The 14380-nt window shown below is 39.7% G+C and overlaps 1 protein-coding gene across 1 annotated transcript; it reads right to left on the bottom strand.

Annotated features, from left to right (window-relative positions):
* Nucleotides 1-2563: 2563 nt before the first annotated feature.
* On the bottom strand, nt 2564-14164 carry SERINC1 (serine incorporator 1). The gene is made up of 10 exons (XM_015819407.1): nt 14011-14164; nt 10770-10931; nt 10100-10260; nt 8549-8628; nt 7647-7784; nt 6646-6815; nt 6441-6531; nt 5736-5877; nt 5412-5642; nt 2564-4962 (listed from the first exon to the last, which is right to left on the bottom strand). Exons 1-10 carry the CDS (start codon nt 14047-14049, stop codon nt 4824-4826), a joined length of 1353 nt encoding a protein of 450 aa, XP_015674893.1. The 5' UTR covers nt 14050-14164; the 3' UTR covers nt 2564-4823.
* Between the last annotated feature and the right edge of the window lie 216 nt (nt 14165-14380).

Raw genomic sequence — 14380 nt, 5'->3', positions numbered from 1 at the left:
GAAAACTGGAAAAAAGCTTCCACGTATGTGCTGGAAAACAATCTTTATCTGAACATCTATTTGCAAATGCAAGACTATATGTAGGCAGTAGCTTCAGTTTGTGTGTGTTTAAATAACTTTTAAAAAGTAGAGACACATAGCTTTGAAATATATGCGTATAAAGGACAATTGAGTGAATGTCATACTAGGTATTTTGCACACTTTGCTCTAAACAAATTATACATGTAGTGAGGACAGTTGTGCTTCTGTTAGCCAGAATGGGCAATCAATGCAATTTAGTTTTTGTGCCCCTTTTTCCAGTGACAATGAATTTCCACCTTTTAATAAAAGCTCCAGTTACACTGTTAAAACTATTTAGGAAGATTGTGAGTAGAGCTATTTATACCATTGCACCTGCAAAGTGATTTTAAAAACTAAAGTATATGTTAATGATGCACACTTAAGTTTTCATTTCTAAGACAGACTTTGTAGTATAAAAAGTATTCTATCCAACATATACTTCTAGGTGCAATTCAAGGTGCTGAGGGATACTTTTAAAGTCTTTCAATGGCTTGGGGCATCTCTCCCTAGTAGTGTCTACCTGTCCTGTGAGATCCAGCAGAAGCAAAATGATCCAGGTCCCAACTATGAGAGAGTGCCATCTGGCAGGGCCCAGGAAGAGAGCCTTTTCTACCATGTTGCTTAAAGTTTCATTGAAGTAATCCGAAAGGTTCAGATTAAGCAGACATGTCAAACACAAGGTCCACGGGCTGGATGCGGCCCGGGAGGGCCCAGATTTGATTTGATTTGATTTATTATATTTATACCCCGCCCTTCTCCTGGAGGACTCAGGGCGGCTTACAGCCAGTTTAAAAACAGTTTGATACAAATACAAAATTTGCCTCCCCCCCCCGGGGCTGTCCCAGAAATGGCAAGGGACCGGCTCCCGTTGCCCCAGCCCTGGCCCACCACAACCCAGCTGGGCGCCTTGGAGCACAGCAAGCGCTCAGGAGCTGATGGTGTGCAGCAGCAGCAGCAGCAGTTCATTTGCATTAGCTCACCCTTCCCCTCCCAGCTTAACCCCATCACGCCCGTCCATGCCCCACTTTGCTGGGCTTCTCCTCGTGTGGCTCTGCTTTGCCAGGCCAGAAAGGGTGAGCAGGAAAAGAAAGGAAGAGTTACTATGTGTGTGTGTGACAGAGAGAGAGACGGGAGAGGAGGAGGAAGCCGAGGTGTTACAAAAAAGGAGAGCTTCCCCCATTCTTCCACCCCTTCTCTTTTTTTTAACTTCCTCCCACTCCATTCAGGTGCAGCTGAGGAAAAGGACAAGGAGGAGAAAACAGGAAGGGTTTGTGTGTGTGTGTATGAGGGAGAGAGAGAGCGAGCCAAGAGGGGAAGAGGAGGAGGAAGCCGAGGTTTTACAAAAAAGGAGAGCTTCCACCTTTCTCCCCCCTTCTCTTTTTTATTAACCTCTGTGTGTGTGTGTGAGAGAGAGAGAGAGAGAGAGAGCGCCAGCAGGGAGTTGCAGACTATGCAAACTTACAAAAAGGAGATCTCTCTGTCTCTCATACACATACACACATACACAGGAATGTGGTGTGCAGGCAGGCGAGAGAGCAAACTTGCAGATTAGTTTGTGGTCTATTCTTGCCTCCTCCCCTCCCTAAAATCCAGGTAATAATAAAACTCTTTGGATTGAATGGGAAGTTGGGAATTGGTGTGGTCTCTTCCAACTCTTATTCTTTGAGAGAAGTGCTGCCAACCTCTCCCTCTCTCCTTGTCCCTTCCTGGGCAAAGAGAAGGAGGGAGGGAGGGGAACAGGAAGAAAGTAAGGGAAGGAAGGAAGGAGATGGGAATGAAAAGGAGGGAGGCAGGGAAGAAGGGGAGGGAGGAAAGAAGGAAAGGAAGAAAGAAAGAAAGAAGAAGAGAAGGAAGGAAGGAGTTTGGAATAAGAGGGAGGGTCTGAGGGAAGTCCTGCTTTAGCACTTGGCCACCAGCAGCCCTGTTGCCCTTTTGCCTTCCCCTGGTGGTCTCCCATCCTATTGCTGAGGATGCTTTGGTTACAAATCCAGGTTTCCTCGCATGGAGAGGGAGTGCACCTCCCTCTGACCCACGCACTTTGTCCTCCTGCACCCACCATGAGCAACCTGGCCAAGGAGAGTGAGCACAGCAGTAGCAGCATTGAGGAGGAGGTAAGTGCAGCTGGGCGCCCCCTCGGGGAAGTGCGGCTAGGCTAGGCAAGGCTGTGGGGTCCTGATGCCGTGGGAACTCAAGGGCCGGGCTGGGTGCTTGATCTCCGCTGCCCAGGGTTCTGGGCAGTCCATGCCACTGTCCAGGGGCCCCATGCACAGCCTGAGGCTCAGTGAGGCTCCTCCATGGACCATACCCTGGCGCTCACCCCGTCCCATCCACCCTTCCCCACCCTCGGATGTGCCCCATTCCTGCCCAGGTGCCCCTTACGTGAATGACATGGAGCTGGCCACGCCCACCCAGTAGGCCACGCCCATGCCAGCCACACCCACCCAGCCCCCCAATGGCACCCACGATGCTGAGTTTGACACCCCTGCATTAAGCGGTATCAAGATTAAAACAGCCAGTATGAATGTTTATTTATAGCTACAGCATATACACTCAAAATGACTAAGCAGTAATTGCATTTAAGTTCAACTTCATCAGCCTGTGTATTACAATGAATTGAATAAATTTAAACAATTACAAATGCTCAGGAATTTCGAGAAGATATCTGCAGTTGAAACTGAACTGGAGAAATCTGATATTGGAGCAATGGGTAATGTATTTACACTTCAAACAAACAAAAACCAAAAGCCGAGTATTTCAAAGCACTTCGCAAAGCAGGACCAATAGCTTCTAAGTATATAGTCCTAAGATTTTGCACTTGTAAAGACTGCCTGCACTGCACCCCAATGGGACTAGTAGCAAGAGATGACATAAAAGTTCTTAAAAGTTCTTCAATGCTCTATGCAAAAAAAAACAAATGGCATCACTGTAAATCTCAATGCAAATGCAAATGCTTTTTAAGGATGTTGATATTTGCCAATACATTCAGCGAACTGCTATTAAAAGGAGTCTCATTTTTTTCTTACTTGCAATCTAATGATAACTAAGCTTAGTGTTCCTACCTGTTTTGTCCTATTTTTAATATTTTATCAGCATTCCCTATATTATGTTACTAGCACTGAAAGACTTGAGAGCCTTAGAACTCAGTTTAAATTGCTTTCCAGCAGCCTAATAATACTTTTAAATACTTCAAAGTATGTTTTTAAACTCAGCAGATCCAAAAATAACTTTAATGACATGCATTACTAATACGATTGACACAGCACTCCACTTCAAAGACAATGTGTACAAAAATGCAACAACTTTTCATGGCTAGAAAATTCAAGTTTTTCCATCCACTTTAAGTAAAACTGAATTTTTCAGATTCTTTTAAAATAAGCTCTGTAAGTTAAACTTTGTAGAGAAACATACTCTTTTAGCAAGAAGCAAAAAAAAATAATAGTTTCTTAGATGGCTGTGTGACAACTGTATCAAATCCTAAATAGAATGGCTATTAGTGCAGAAGGTTTAAAAGGAGAAACTTCCATGAAAACAGCTTCTCAATTATAAGTGCAATCAATCTGTATTCGCTATCCTTGCTTTGTTCTTTTCCCTGTAAAACTGAAGTCTACATAACATATTTCCAAAGGAAAGGCAAGGATCAACCAACAAATTAATGCCTTTAAACTGGCTACCTCAACTATTTTAAGATAACAAATGTAAACTGATTACTAATTTCCAATCCTCCCTTGTTCACTCAATCAAGAGGGCAAAGACTGCTCTGAATACCCTAGTAATATTGTAGGTAATCTAAATTGTTCTGGTCCCTCTAAAGAGGAAGATTTCTTTCCTACTCCTAATTTTCTCCCTTAGCAGAGTCCTCATATAGATCACAAAATTGCCAAACTATTAACCCTTCACCATGTTTAAAAATGATAAATCTCATGTGGAATCAGTCTGCATTCCCATTTTAAAAAACAAAACACAAGAATGAGGAAATTAAATGCTTCTGCTACAAGTTTAGAATCTCTTAGATCCTCCCCCTGCATTCTGCCTCTTAGACATATTCAAATATCATAACTGCTCTAGAAGATGCCCAGGGAGAAATAAATGGCAAGCAAGTGAATCCCACAATCCATTTTGCTTTTAAAGGCCAGGTACCTCACTTTTCAATGAGATTTTTTTTAAATTAAAACACTACAGCTGCTACTTGCTGAAATTTTACCTCTTGCAAGTAACAAGTCAAATACTTTGATTTTGTATGTGCTTGATATAGCACACGGGTGTCAAACTCGATCGTGTATTGTGATTTTTTTTGTCTTTGCGAATCCCGCATGGGTGTGGCCTGTGCATGATGCATCTGGCCCCTGGGCCGCCAGTTTTGACACCCCTGCTATAGCACTTTGGCAGCTCATTACACCTTAATTACTCCAGATAAGTGCAAGTTTTTTCACAAACACCTTAATTACTGCTAACAGAATATGCAACTGCTGGAGGAATGCAGCAGCAATTTTCCTATTTTGCATTTTGTGGAATAAAGCCTGTGGATCTACTGTCGACATTTCTAGTTTGGCCCTGAATCTAGCAGCAATCACAATCAAGCTCAAGTAGGAAAACAGTCATTGTAATGATAACCTGATTTAAAATTAGCCATGCATAATAAAGACAGGATAATCTATGCTAGTATTAAGTACACAAACACATATTTACAATGATTTCTTAGTACAGAGTAGCATTAGCATCAAATAAGCAACTAAACAATAAAAACTTTAAAAAAAAAAAGATGCTTAGTCAAATTCACGATTTGTTAAAACAAGTGGAGCCACCAGAGTCCACACATACAGAATGATACCAATCCAGCTAGAAGAAATCTTCACCCAGACAGAAGGCCATTTACTGGTCATTTGTGCAGAGGCAGGGTCAGGACTAAAAGAAAGAAAAGAAAAAATAAGTGTAGAAAGGCTTTTCAGATTCACTTGTGCAAACAAGGAAATCAATTCTCTTACCAGAATTTACTTAATTTACAAATATTCCCCTCCCTCACTTGTCAGGGATCAATCCATTTCCCCTTTATTCATCCCCCACCAGATTGCACAAGGTTCTCTGATTTTCAGCGAGATTGGGATGCGACGTGGGAGCAGAGAAAACTGATGGAGGACAGACTAGAGTAGGATGCACAGAACAGAAGCTCTCTGCCTATTCTATATGCATAGTTCTGGATCCAATTCTGGAGTTCAATACTTGATCTGCTGCCTCATTTCAAGCTTCATAAATAAAAAGCACGTTCAAAACCAAGAGTAGTGGGGATAAGTAAAAAAAATGCATGTGCCACAAAAAAAAGTTATCTTTCCCCAATTTTCTATAAATCTACTCACCTGTACCAATTGGTTAATGTCATCATGATATAAAGCGAAGCAAGAAAAAGCATGAAGTGAAAGAAAGAATAGCTGTAAGTAACTCCGTCTTTCTCATTATCAACAGCACGGCTTAAATCATCTCCATCCTCAAGGGAGACTTCACTCCGAGGAAGTCCATCTTCTATCAGCGTTGTCTCATCACTAGTCAGAGTAAGTTTGTTTACTTGACTGTTATTAGATGTTCGGATACTGCAAATGGAAAAATGGGGAGTTACTAAATATCCAGCTGATGTAGAGTTTAATAGTTAGCTTTGTGGAAAGATTTTCTAAAATTCCACTCACCTTGAATACAGAACACACAGTAGGAACAGGATGAGCCCCACAATTCCTTGGGCATCCCACCAATGTACTAGCTGACCCTTGCTTGGAGGGTTTGTGGCATTATATCCAATTATGCTCAGCAAACTTGGATTGCACCGTCTGTCTGGATGAATGTAAGAAATTGACATTCTAAGCTATTAATCCAATATGAATATCTCATTTAATTTGAATCATTATTTAAAATAGTCATAATACGTCATGTGAATAATGCACAAACAATGTAGTCATGCTTATGAACATCCTTCTAAAGATGCATAGCGTGTATATGTATATTATATATAAAGGAGGAGAATAAGAGAATGATGAGCTGTGGTGGTGCAGTGGTTAGAATGCAGTATTGCAGGCCAATTCTGCCCACAGCCAGGAGTTCAATCCTGACTGGCTCAAGGTTGACTCAGCCTTCCATCCTTCCTAGTCGGTAAAATGATGTAATGCTGACATTTGTAAACCACTCAGAGAATGCTGTAAAATAATATGGAGCGGTATATAAATCTGCTATTGATATTGCTATGATGTGCCGATTAAATTATGAAATCTGTCTAGGCTCATAAACATGTATAATACCTCAGGTATCTTTAAAAGCAATAAACAAAAAGGCTCTGCTAGAATCATTTTAATCCAAAACTGTATAGAGAATATGTTTACAAAATTGTTTAGTCTTCTTACCTGGCTCATTGGTCATTGCTGCCCAAGTAAGGTACATTGTATAAACTGTGATCACAGATGACTGCAACAAGCCAGATCTTGGTTGTGATTCCTATGTACAGAGAGAAAGAAACCAATTAGGACTTTGAAAAATATTGCTTAAAAAAATATTCAAACATTCTCCAAGCATTTGTAAAAAACAAAAACAAAAAAACCAAACCCATACCTGTATTTTGGGTAAAATTGACATTACAGAAGCTCCAATACACAGCATCATGTTGACACTGATAAAGGCCTTATTTTCAGAACAACCGTCTGGATGAGTATAGTAGATATAAAATAAGACAACTGCCACCAGAGACAGGAGATAATTTAGGGCTGTGGCAGATAGTAATGCTGTTTAAAAAAAACAGAACAAAAAGGGGTTCAGATTGTATTAGCATCCCTAAGAAATTTACTACTGGGCTGCTTTAAAAATAAAAGCAAAAGTATACCACTATTGCAACTGCTGAATTCCCAAGGAAATCTGGTGCCTTTACATTTTTCCCATAATGGTTGGAAATTTTAAACATAATAAGCTTAGAAGGCACCAGGCTGAGGAATGTTAGCTTGAAAGGGTTAGCAAAATGACATCTGATCTTCATGAGTTACGACTCATACATTCAGCACACTGGCAACTGGCCTTTTGTAAAATCTGCAGGAGGAGAAAACTCATACAGGGCAACTGGTACGTGGGAGGAAATCTCTTATACTATTTGGGGCTAAAATGCATTCCCACAATTTTCCTGTATCAGGTATCATGAGGCTTGTGAAAAATGCAAAATCCTTATTTTGGGTTGGTGATGGGTAGATATTGTTATTTTGCAAGCAACTAAGATACAAAAGTAGAGTCAGTTTGGGGTAGTGGTCAAGCAAGGCATCAGGCTAGAAACCAGGAGACCATGAGTTCTGGTCTAGCCTTAGGCACAAATCTATCTGGGTGACCTTGGGCCAGTTACTCTTTCATTCCTAGGAAGCAGAAAAGGGCAAAGCACTTCTGATATTTTGTGAAGAAAACTGCAGAGACATGTTCAGACCCAAAGGAACAAAACAAAACAAGAATATGAAAACCAAGAGCGCACTTTTCTGAGCTCATAATTCCTGAATCTAAGATTATGGCATCATATATTTCAGTTTTAAGACCAAAGCAATCAATCCTGTCATATTTAACAACAAACCGTGGCGTACCTGCATACCAGCATCTTGAGTTTCCTTCCTCCATTTTCTCAACCCACGATTCATTCCAAGAGTGGGCAAAATCAATAAGTAAAACCAGCTGAATAAGAATGAAGCAGAAGGCTCCAGCCATGCCTACATAGAACCAGACTAAGAAAAATAATAAAAGAAATATTAATCTTACATTAAGATTATTTTTAGCATCAAAACATTACTGTCTAATTCAGAGCAATCAATGTACCATTCTATAGGCCAGTGATGGCGAACCTTTTAGAGACTGAGTGCCCAAACTGGAACCCAAAACCCATTTATGCATCATCGAGTGCCGGGTGGGTGTGGCCCATTGGCTGGGTGTGGCCCATTGGCTGGGCATGGCCCATTGGCTGGGCTTGGCTGCGGTGATAACGGCAGACTGGGTGGGACTAAAAAGTTCAATCAATCAATTCCAACTTTGCGAGATCTTTTTTTTCCCACGAGAAGTTGAAATTGACTGACTGAACCTTTTTTTTTTTTGCACATGGCGGCGGAGGCCTAAAGCGAAAAGGTTTTATAACCTTTTATAAAAGTTATAAAAGGTATTAGCACCTGTGGTACCTGTGCCATAGGTTCGCCACCACTGCTATAGGCTTAAGAAGCTAAGAAATAGTTAAGTGTACCCTTCATGGACCTTAGAGAAATAGGAGGGAAAGGGAAGAGAGAGAGAGACCAAAATTGTGGGAGACATATGATACAAAACAGTTACATGTTTTTAAGTAGCTTAATTAGGAATGAGAATCGAGGTTCAGCCAAATGGTCCATTCATCCATCAGTAAAACAGTTCAAAATTTAAAAAATGATCAAATAAGATTTTTATATCTAAGAAAGCCCAGAAAACTACTTTTGCTGAAAGATTAAATATTTTCGTGCAACCTTACCAGTTGTAAAAGGTCCTTCTGGAATAAAAAATGCTCCCACTGTAATTGCAACTGCTGTGATAAACTTGAAAAACCAGAATCTGAAAGAATCACCATATCCAATATAAGTGACAGTAATACTTAACATTTTTAAATGCATAACATTCAGGAAATATTTTAGGTTATCAACTCCATTATATTTGATACAACAGCAACAACATTATTTATACAGGGTAGGAAATGCTATAAGACTATAACCAACTACATGTAAATTCAGTAGACAGTAAAGTCTTTTATAACGTAGTCCTCTGAGCAATTGAGCTCCAGCACAGAATCTCCCAACTAAAAAGATATTATACACCATTTCCTATGGCTTCAATAGGTACAGAGTCATGGTACAGAAAAAACACAGCTATGGTTTTTCTATAAAAGAAATTTATCTACAGTCATAGCCCGAGAGAAAATGCCTACATCTACAAGGTACAGGATATACAATGAAAAATGTTCTCTTTCATTGGATTTATATCCTGACTTTTATACAGGATCTCAAGGTGGTATACATTGTCTTCCCTCCTCCAATTTTTCCCTACAACCATCACCCAACCACTCTATGACTTAGTTTAGACTGAAAGAAAGTGTGACTGATCCAATGTATATGACCGAGGGTGGACTACTTTGAATGCTACAGTTATGCTACGCCCAGCACTAAAGATTTGGATAGTTATTGGAAACAAGCACTCAGTGCTGTGAAAATACAAGAATTACCATTCAGATTCAGACTAAGTGGCTTGGTCTTACTGTCCCCATGATAGTCAGATGAATAGATCCATGCAAACAATCATGGTGTAGAGCAAGGTAAGTAATCCTTTCTGGATGGCAGATGTATCTTCTGAAGGACCAGAGAAAGCTTACCAATCATACCTAGTGAAATTACTCAAAGCTTATTTTTCAGCTGGGGAACACGAAAAGTTCTGTTCTGCAGCACCTTCCCTCACTTTTTTTTTTTTTTTGCTTCGGGTCCCAGGGAGCTGCCTGGGCTAGAAATTGCTTACCCTGGTACAGACTGATAGCAATCCCTTTTCTTTATCTCAAGAATTTAAATTTATAGAAACATTCAGTCAGCCATAACAAATAACTATAATTCAGTAAGTGAAAAGCTACGTTTTCCTGTGTATTTTGAAATTTACATAATTGTTGAGTTCTAGTTTTTTGAGACAGATTTTAAATGTGTATCCATTACAGAGCAGTAACATTTAATAAGTCATTTTATTTCGCCATTTTAGTCATTGAATTCATAGACCAAAAGTATAGACTATTGAAAGTATTTTGCTTCTACCAAATTTATGTTGGATCACTATTATAGAAAAATGCTGAACCCTCTAATTGTTTTAAATTTGTGACAAAGCAGCTTTGTCCAACCTCATATAATCTATTTGTGTTGGGATTGCAATTCTCAAAATTTCCAACCAGCATGATTCTGGAATGTGCACTCTAACATACTTGGAAGGCACCAAGTGAAACATACACTTGTACATAAGTACAAATTTAGACAAGCAGTCGTTTCTTTCTTACCCATTGTGGACTGCTGCCCTTGGATCACTGCTACTCTTTACCTTGATCATCAATAGGGAAAACAAGAGGAAGAACATGGCCATACCAAAGCATACACGATACACTGCTTTATATCCTACTAGAACATCACAATTCACCTGGCCATCACAGAACCTAGGAATCTGTAAAAAAAACAAAACAGCATAAAAACTATTAAAATGAATTCATGGATAATGCAAAATGTCTGCTTTGTTTGCTGTGATTGCTCTAAAGAAACTGGAGATCTTCCAACATGAATATTCATTCCACAAATTTTATAATATTAAAACTGCACATCAAACAAATAACTGTGCTGTTTTCAAAAACCACGTATAAGCACACATTTGCAATCAGGCTTTGAAAATCAGGACATTTCCAGAAATTGAGTGCTTGCTTCAGCAGGGTTGTGATATTTCCTCTTTCATTTTAAGATTTGCTGTTCAGCTTGAGCTTCCAAGACTGTCTCCTTATCACTCTCCTAAACATAAAGCAAGCATTAAGGTCTTTATTATACTACCACAGATAATGGCTCGTATTTGATCAATAACATATCATACTACTTAGAACAAGAATTCTTCAGAAGAGATAGATGCAAGACACCAAAGTTTATACCAAAATAATTCTAGCATAATCATCTCAATAAGGAACTGACCTTCTTCAGTTGTTCTTCCATTCCTGGTATTAACATCACACATGCAACGCTCACTCCAAGAAGCAAGAAGAATGCATATATCAACCTTGATATAGTGGAGTTATTTCCACTGGGACAACATCGACACAGGAGGCAGGGGGCACTACCACACAAACATGGTATCTGATAAAAGAAAAAAAGAAGACAAGTAGCAATACAGCCAAAGATTCCTGATCACCTATTTTGCTTAATTGATTTCACAATATTTGAAAATAATGAACTATAATTTGTGACCAGCAAACCTAAATCAGTCTTTCCCACCTACAGCTATCTTTATGTGTTTCGCAATATGGTAGCTGCAAGTTATAGGAGTTATGGTCCAATATATCTGATAGGCACCTATTATGCAGTTATCCTAAGAAATTTCAATTTGTTCCTAGAGGAACTATGTTTATGTACTAGAAATATGAAATTTGAGCAGGTGTTTATTGGGCTCTTTGAGCATTAAGTTACAAGCAAGAAACAGCAGAGTTGATGTTGCAATATCAACTCTTATGTGTTTCCATGCCTGCTAGTTAATGGGGAAGGGAGTACTCACAAAAAACTCTTTAAGAGTTCTCCTCACCAAAAGTACCCACCACAGTCAACAAAAAGCAGAATCTCAACTATAGAGCAAGTACCATTTTCATGCAGTGAATGTTGGATTGCTTCAACTTAAGTTCCTTTTTTGTTTAAATTGGAGTTATAAAGATGGAAATTATAGAATGCTCAGAGTGGATTGTAAAATAAATATTAAAGATATGTATATTTTATCCTTGGTTTGAAAGAAATGATCTGAATTACAAATGTTACATGTTGAAAAGACCGCTTTGGAGGAAAAGCCCTTAGGAAGCCTTAATAATGTTTATTTTGTCTTAAATCTAGATTCAACTCAAATAATCCTGATCACATGCCAGGTATAACCTGTTTTCAACCTTTTACTCCATGACACTAATACAGGTAATCCTCGACTTACAACAGTTCATTCAGTTACAACAGCAAAAGTGACTTATGACCATTTTTCATACTTATGACTCTTGTAGCATCCCCATGGTCACGTGATCAAAATTCAAATGCTTGGCAACTGACTCATATTTTTGATGCTTGCAGTGTCCCAGGATCATGTGATTACCTTTTGTGACCTTCTGACAAGCAAAGTCAATGGGGAAACCAGAATCACTTAACAACCATGTTACTAACTTAACAACTGCAATGATTCACTTAACAATTGCGGGAAGAAAGGTCATAAAATGGGGCAAAAGTCACTGAACAAATGTTTTGCTTAGCAACATAAATTTTGGGCTCAATTGTGGTCGTAAGTCAAGGACCACCTGTACTTCAATATTTGAATACAACAAGATACGATATCTGTAGTAAACATATTTGAATTTTCTGCCCAAGAAAAGCCCTCATCCTAACACAAGCAATTTTCCAGATATGAACAAAAAACTGAAGGAACATTCTATTAAATTTCCTAATCTGATCCTTTTATCTTAACTTCAGAAAACAAGAATATATTACAACACAGTTCAGGCAAATAATTACTGTCCTAGGTTATGTTTTATATTTTTTCTTCCCCCAATACTACTATCTATAATTATTTAGCTTTAAGATATAAATGGTCTTTGTCAAAAGTTATTGATTTAACTTCTCATGCCAACCTTCGTGCACGTACAGTATTAGGGTCTGATCATGATGGGATGTTTAAACTGTACTACAGAATTCGGACTGAGCTGGATGTCCACTTTGGAGTCATTCCACACTGACATTCAAATGTCAACCAACAAAGAATGGGAAATGGCCAGAGAATATCCTGAGAAGAGGCAAGACCATTTTTTCTCCTTTTTCTAAGTGAAGGCCTGCGGCCTGCCTACAATAATCATGTCACACCTGACAATAGAGTATGTTGCTTAACTATATTGGGGACCACAAAAAGATAATAACTTTTAATAGACCACAAGTCTTTCCACACAGGGTCTCTACATCAATTCAAAAACAATTCTAGATCTCTTTGAGCCAAAGAGCTCCACTGATTTATTCCAAGCTTAACTGTGATATTTTCAAAACAACAGTACAACACTTTAAAAAATTTCTGCTCCCTACAGAGCTAGTATGTAATCTGTTCTCTGCAGGGACACGGCTTCATCCCACCTCCCAGCCTTCAAGCTTTAGAGCTTCCAAGGGAATCTGACATAATTTCTCGTTCAGTTACCCTTTTAAGAAACGGTTGGTTTTTCATTTATTTCTGTAAATAAATTAACACACATTTTTGTGTATATGACCAGACAAATGCATGCAGTAAGAAATAAGTGGATGGAAAATCCAAGCTATTTCCCTTTTGTGAAGAGTAGGGATGAGAGGATTTTTGTGATGGAAAACCTAAAGAAGTCAAGAATTATGGTGATTTTTACTCCTTGTTCTTAAGGGGAGTAGATTTAAAAAGTAACATATAACTGCTTTTAAATGGCTTCTGAAGGATAGACTCTGGAAGCATCTTGAAGACCCTGACTACAGCATTTTGAAAAAAATCTCATACAGGATGCATGAATTGTGTACATCTTCAAGGGACAATTTCAACCTACCTGTAAATTTGTACAATGAACTCAAGTATTATAAAATACTTACACTTTCTGTAATCGATTCCAAAAAAGGCCCAGCTACCAACTACACTCAAGCACTCAAGTAAATAACTATTATTCTAACACACTGCAGCTAAAAATTAGTATGAGTATTTTCTAAAGGTTTTTGGGATTTTTCTCCCATCCCTCTAACAACAACACCAGGAAAGTAAAATTCGGTGTTTCGGGCGGTCGGGCAAGTAGGAACAAATACTAAAACAAAACACCACGTGTTTCTTCCGCAACAAAGCCAGGCTAAAAGAAATGTCAAGGTACTGCAGAGGAGGAGGGAGCTGACTTCGCCCACCCTTTCCATTACTAGACATTTATTATGACAGCTGTCCATGAACAACGATATTTTAAGTTCTAACTCGACAGAGATCGAATGCCCCCCCAAATGGGATAATCCAACAACCGGAAATAACGCCAAAAGAGGGTGTTTTATTTTAACAAAGAAAAGAGGGAAGGGGGAAGAGAATCCAGCCCTGCGGCGCGCCTGCGCCTCCAGAGAGCCTACTTGCCCGCCGCCGCCCGCACCCCAAGCTCTATCGGCGCCGGGAAAGGAGGGGGGAGCAAAGGGGGGCTCTAACCCAGCACTTCCTTACCCAGCTGGACAAGGAGCACAAGCCCAGAACTGCCCCCATCTTGGTCCTCGCTCTGCGACGGCCCTTCAAAGATGGAGACGGCGAGACAGATCAGCTGGGGCTTGTTTACTCTCCAGCCCGTCTTTCTAGCAGCAGCGATCGCGGCTGAGCGTCATTTCCAGGTCGACAGAGAGAAACGCCCTGTCGCCGCCTCCTCGGGCTCAGAGTCAAATGTCTGAATTGAGAGAGAGAGAGAAGGAGAGGCCTTAATCTTCCGGGTTCTTGTTAACCGGGTGCCAATTCCCCTCCCCGTCCTTTTCCGCACCGTCACTCCTTCGCAGAAGTGGAAGCTGCTTGTCTGTAGGAAAACGACGCAGGAATACAGCAGCCC

Source organism: Protobothrops mucrosquamatus, unplaced genomic scaffold (genome assembly GCF_001527695.2).
Source record: "Protobothrops mucrosquamatus isolate PMUCROS unplaced genomic scaffold, P.Mucros_1.0 scaffold916, whole genome shotgun sequence".
Lineage (NCBI taxonomy): Eukaryota > Metazoa > Chordata > Lepidosauria > Squamata > Viperidae > Protobothrops > Protobothrops mucrosquamatus.
Note: the sequence above shows the minus strand (reverse complement) of the source record. Positions and strands in the feature narration are given on the sequence as shown.

Bases quoted from the DNA above. Each gene is read 5' to 3' on its own strand.
- SERINC1 (XM_015819407.1), bottom strand. From the start codon at position 14,049: ATGGGGGCAGTTCTGGGCTTGTGCTCCTTGTCCAGCTGG. The intron at 10,932-14,010 runs GTAAGGAAGTGC...TTCTTTTATCAG, and splicing joins TGTGCTCCTTGTCCAGCTGG to ATACCATGTTTGTGTGGTAG. The intron at 6,532-6,645 runs GTATGGGTTTGG...CTCTGTACATAG, and splicing joins CAATTTTACCCAAAATACAG to GAATCACAACCAAGATCTGG.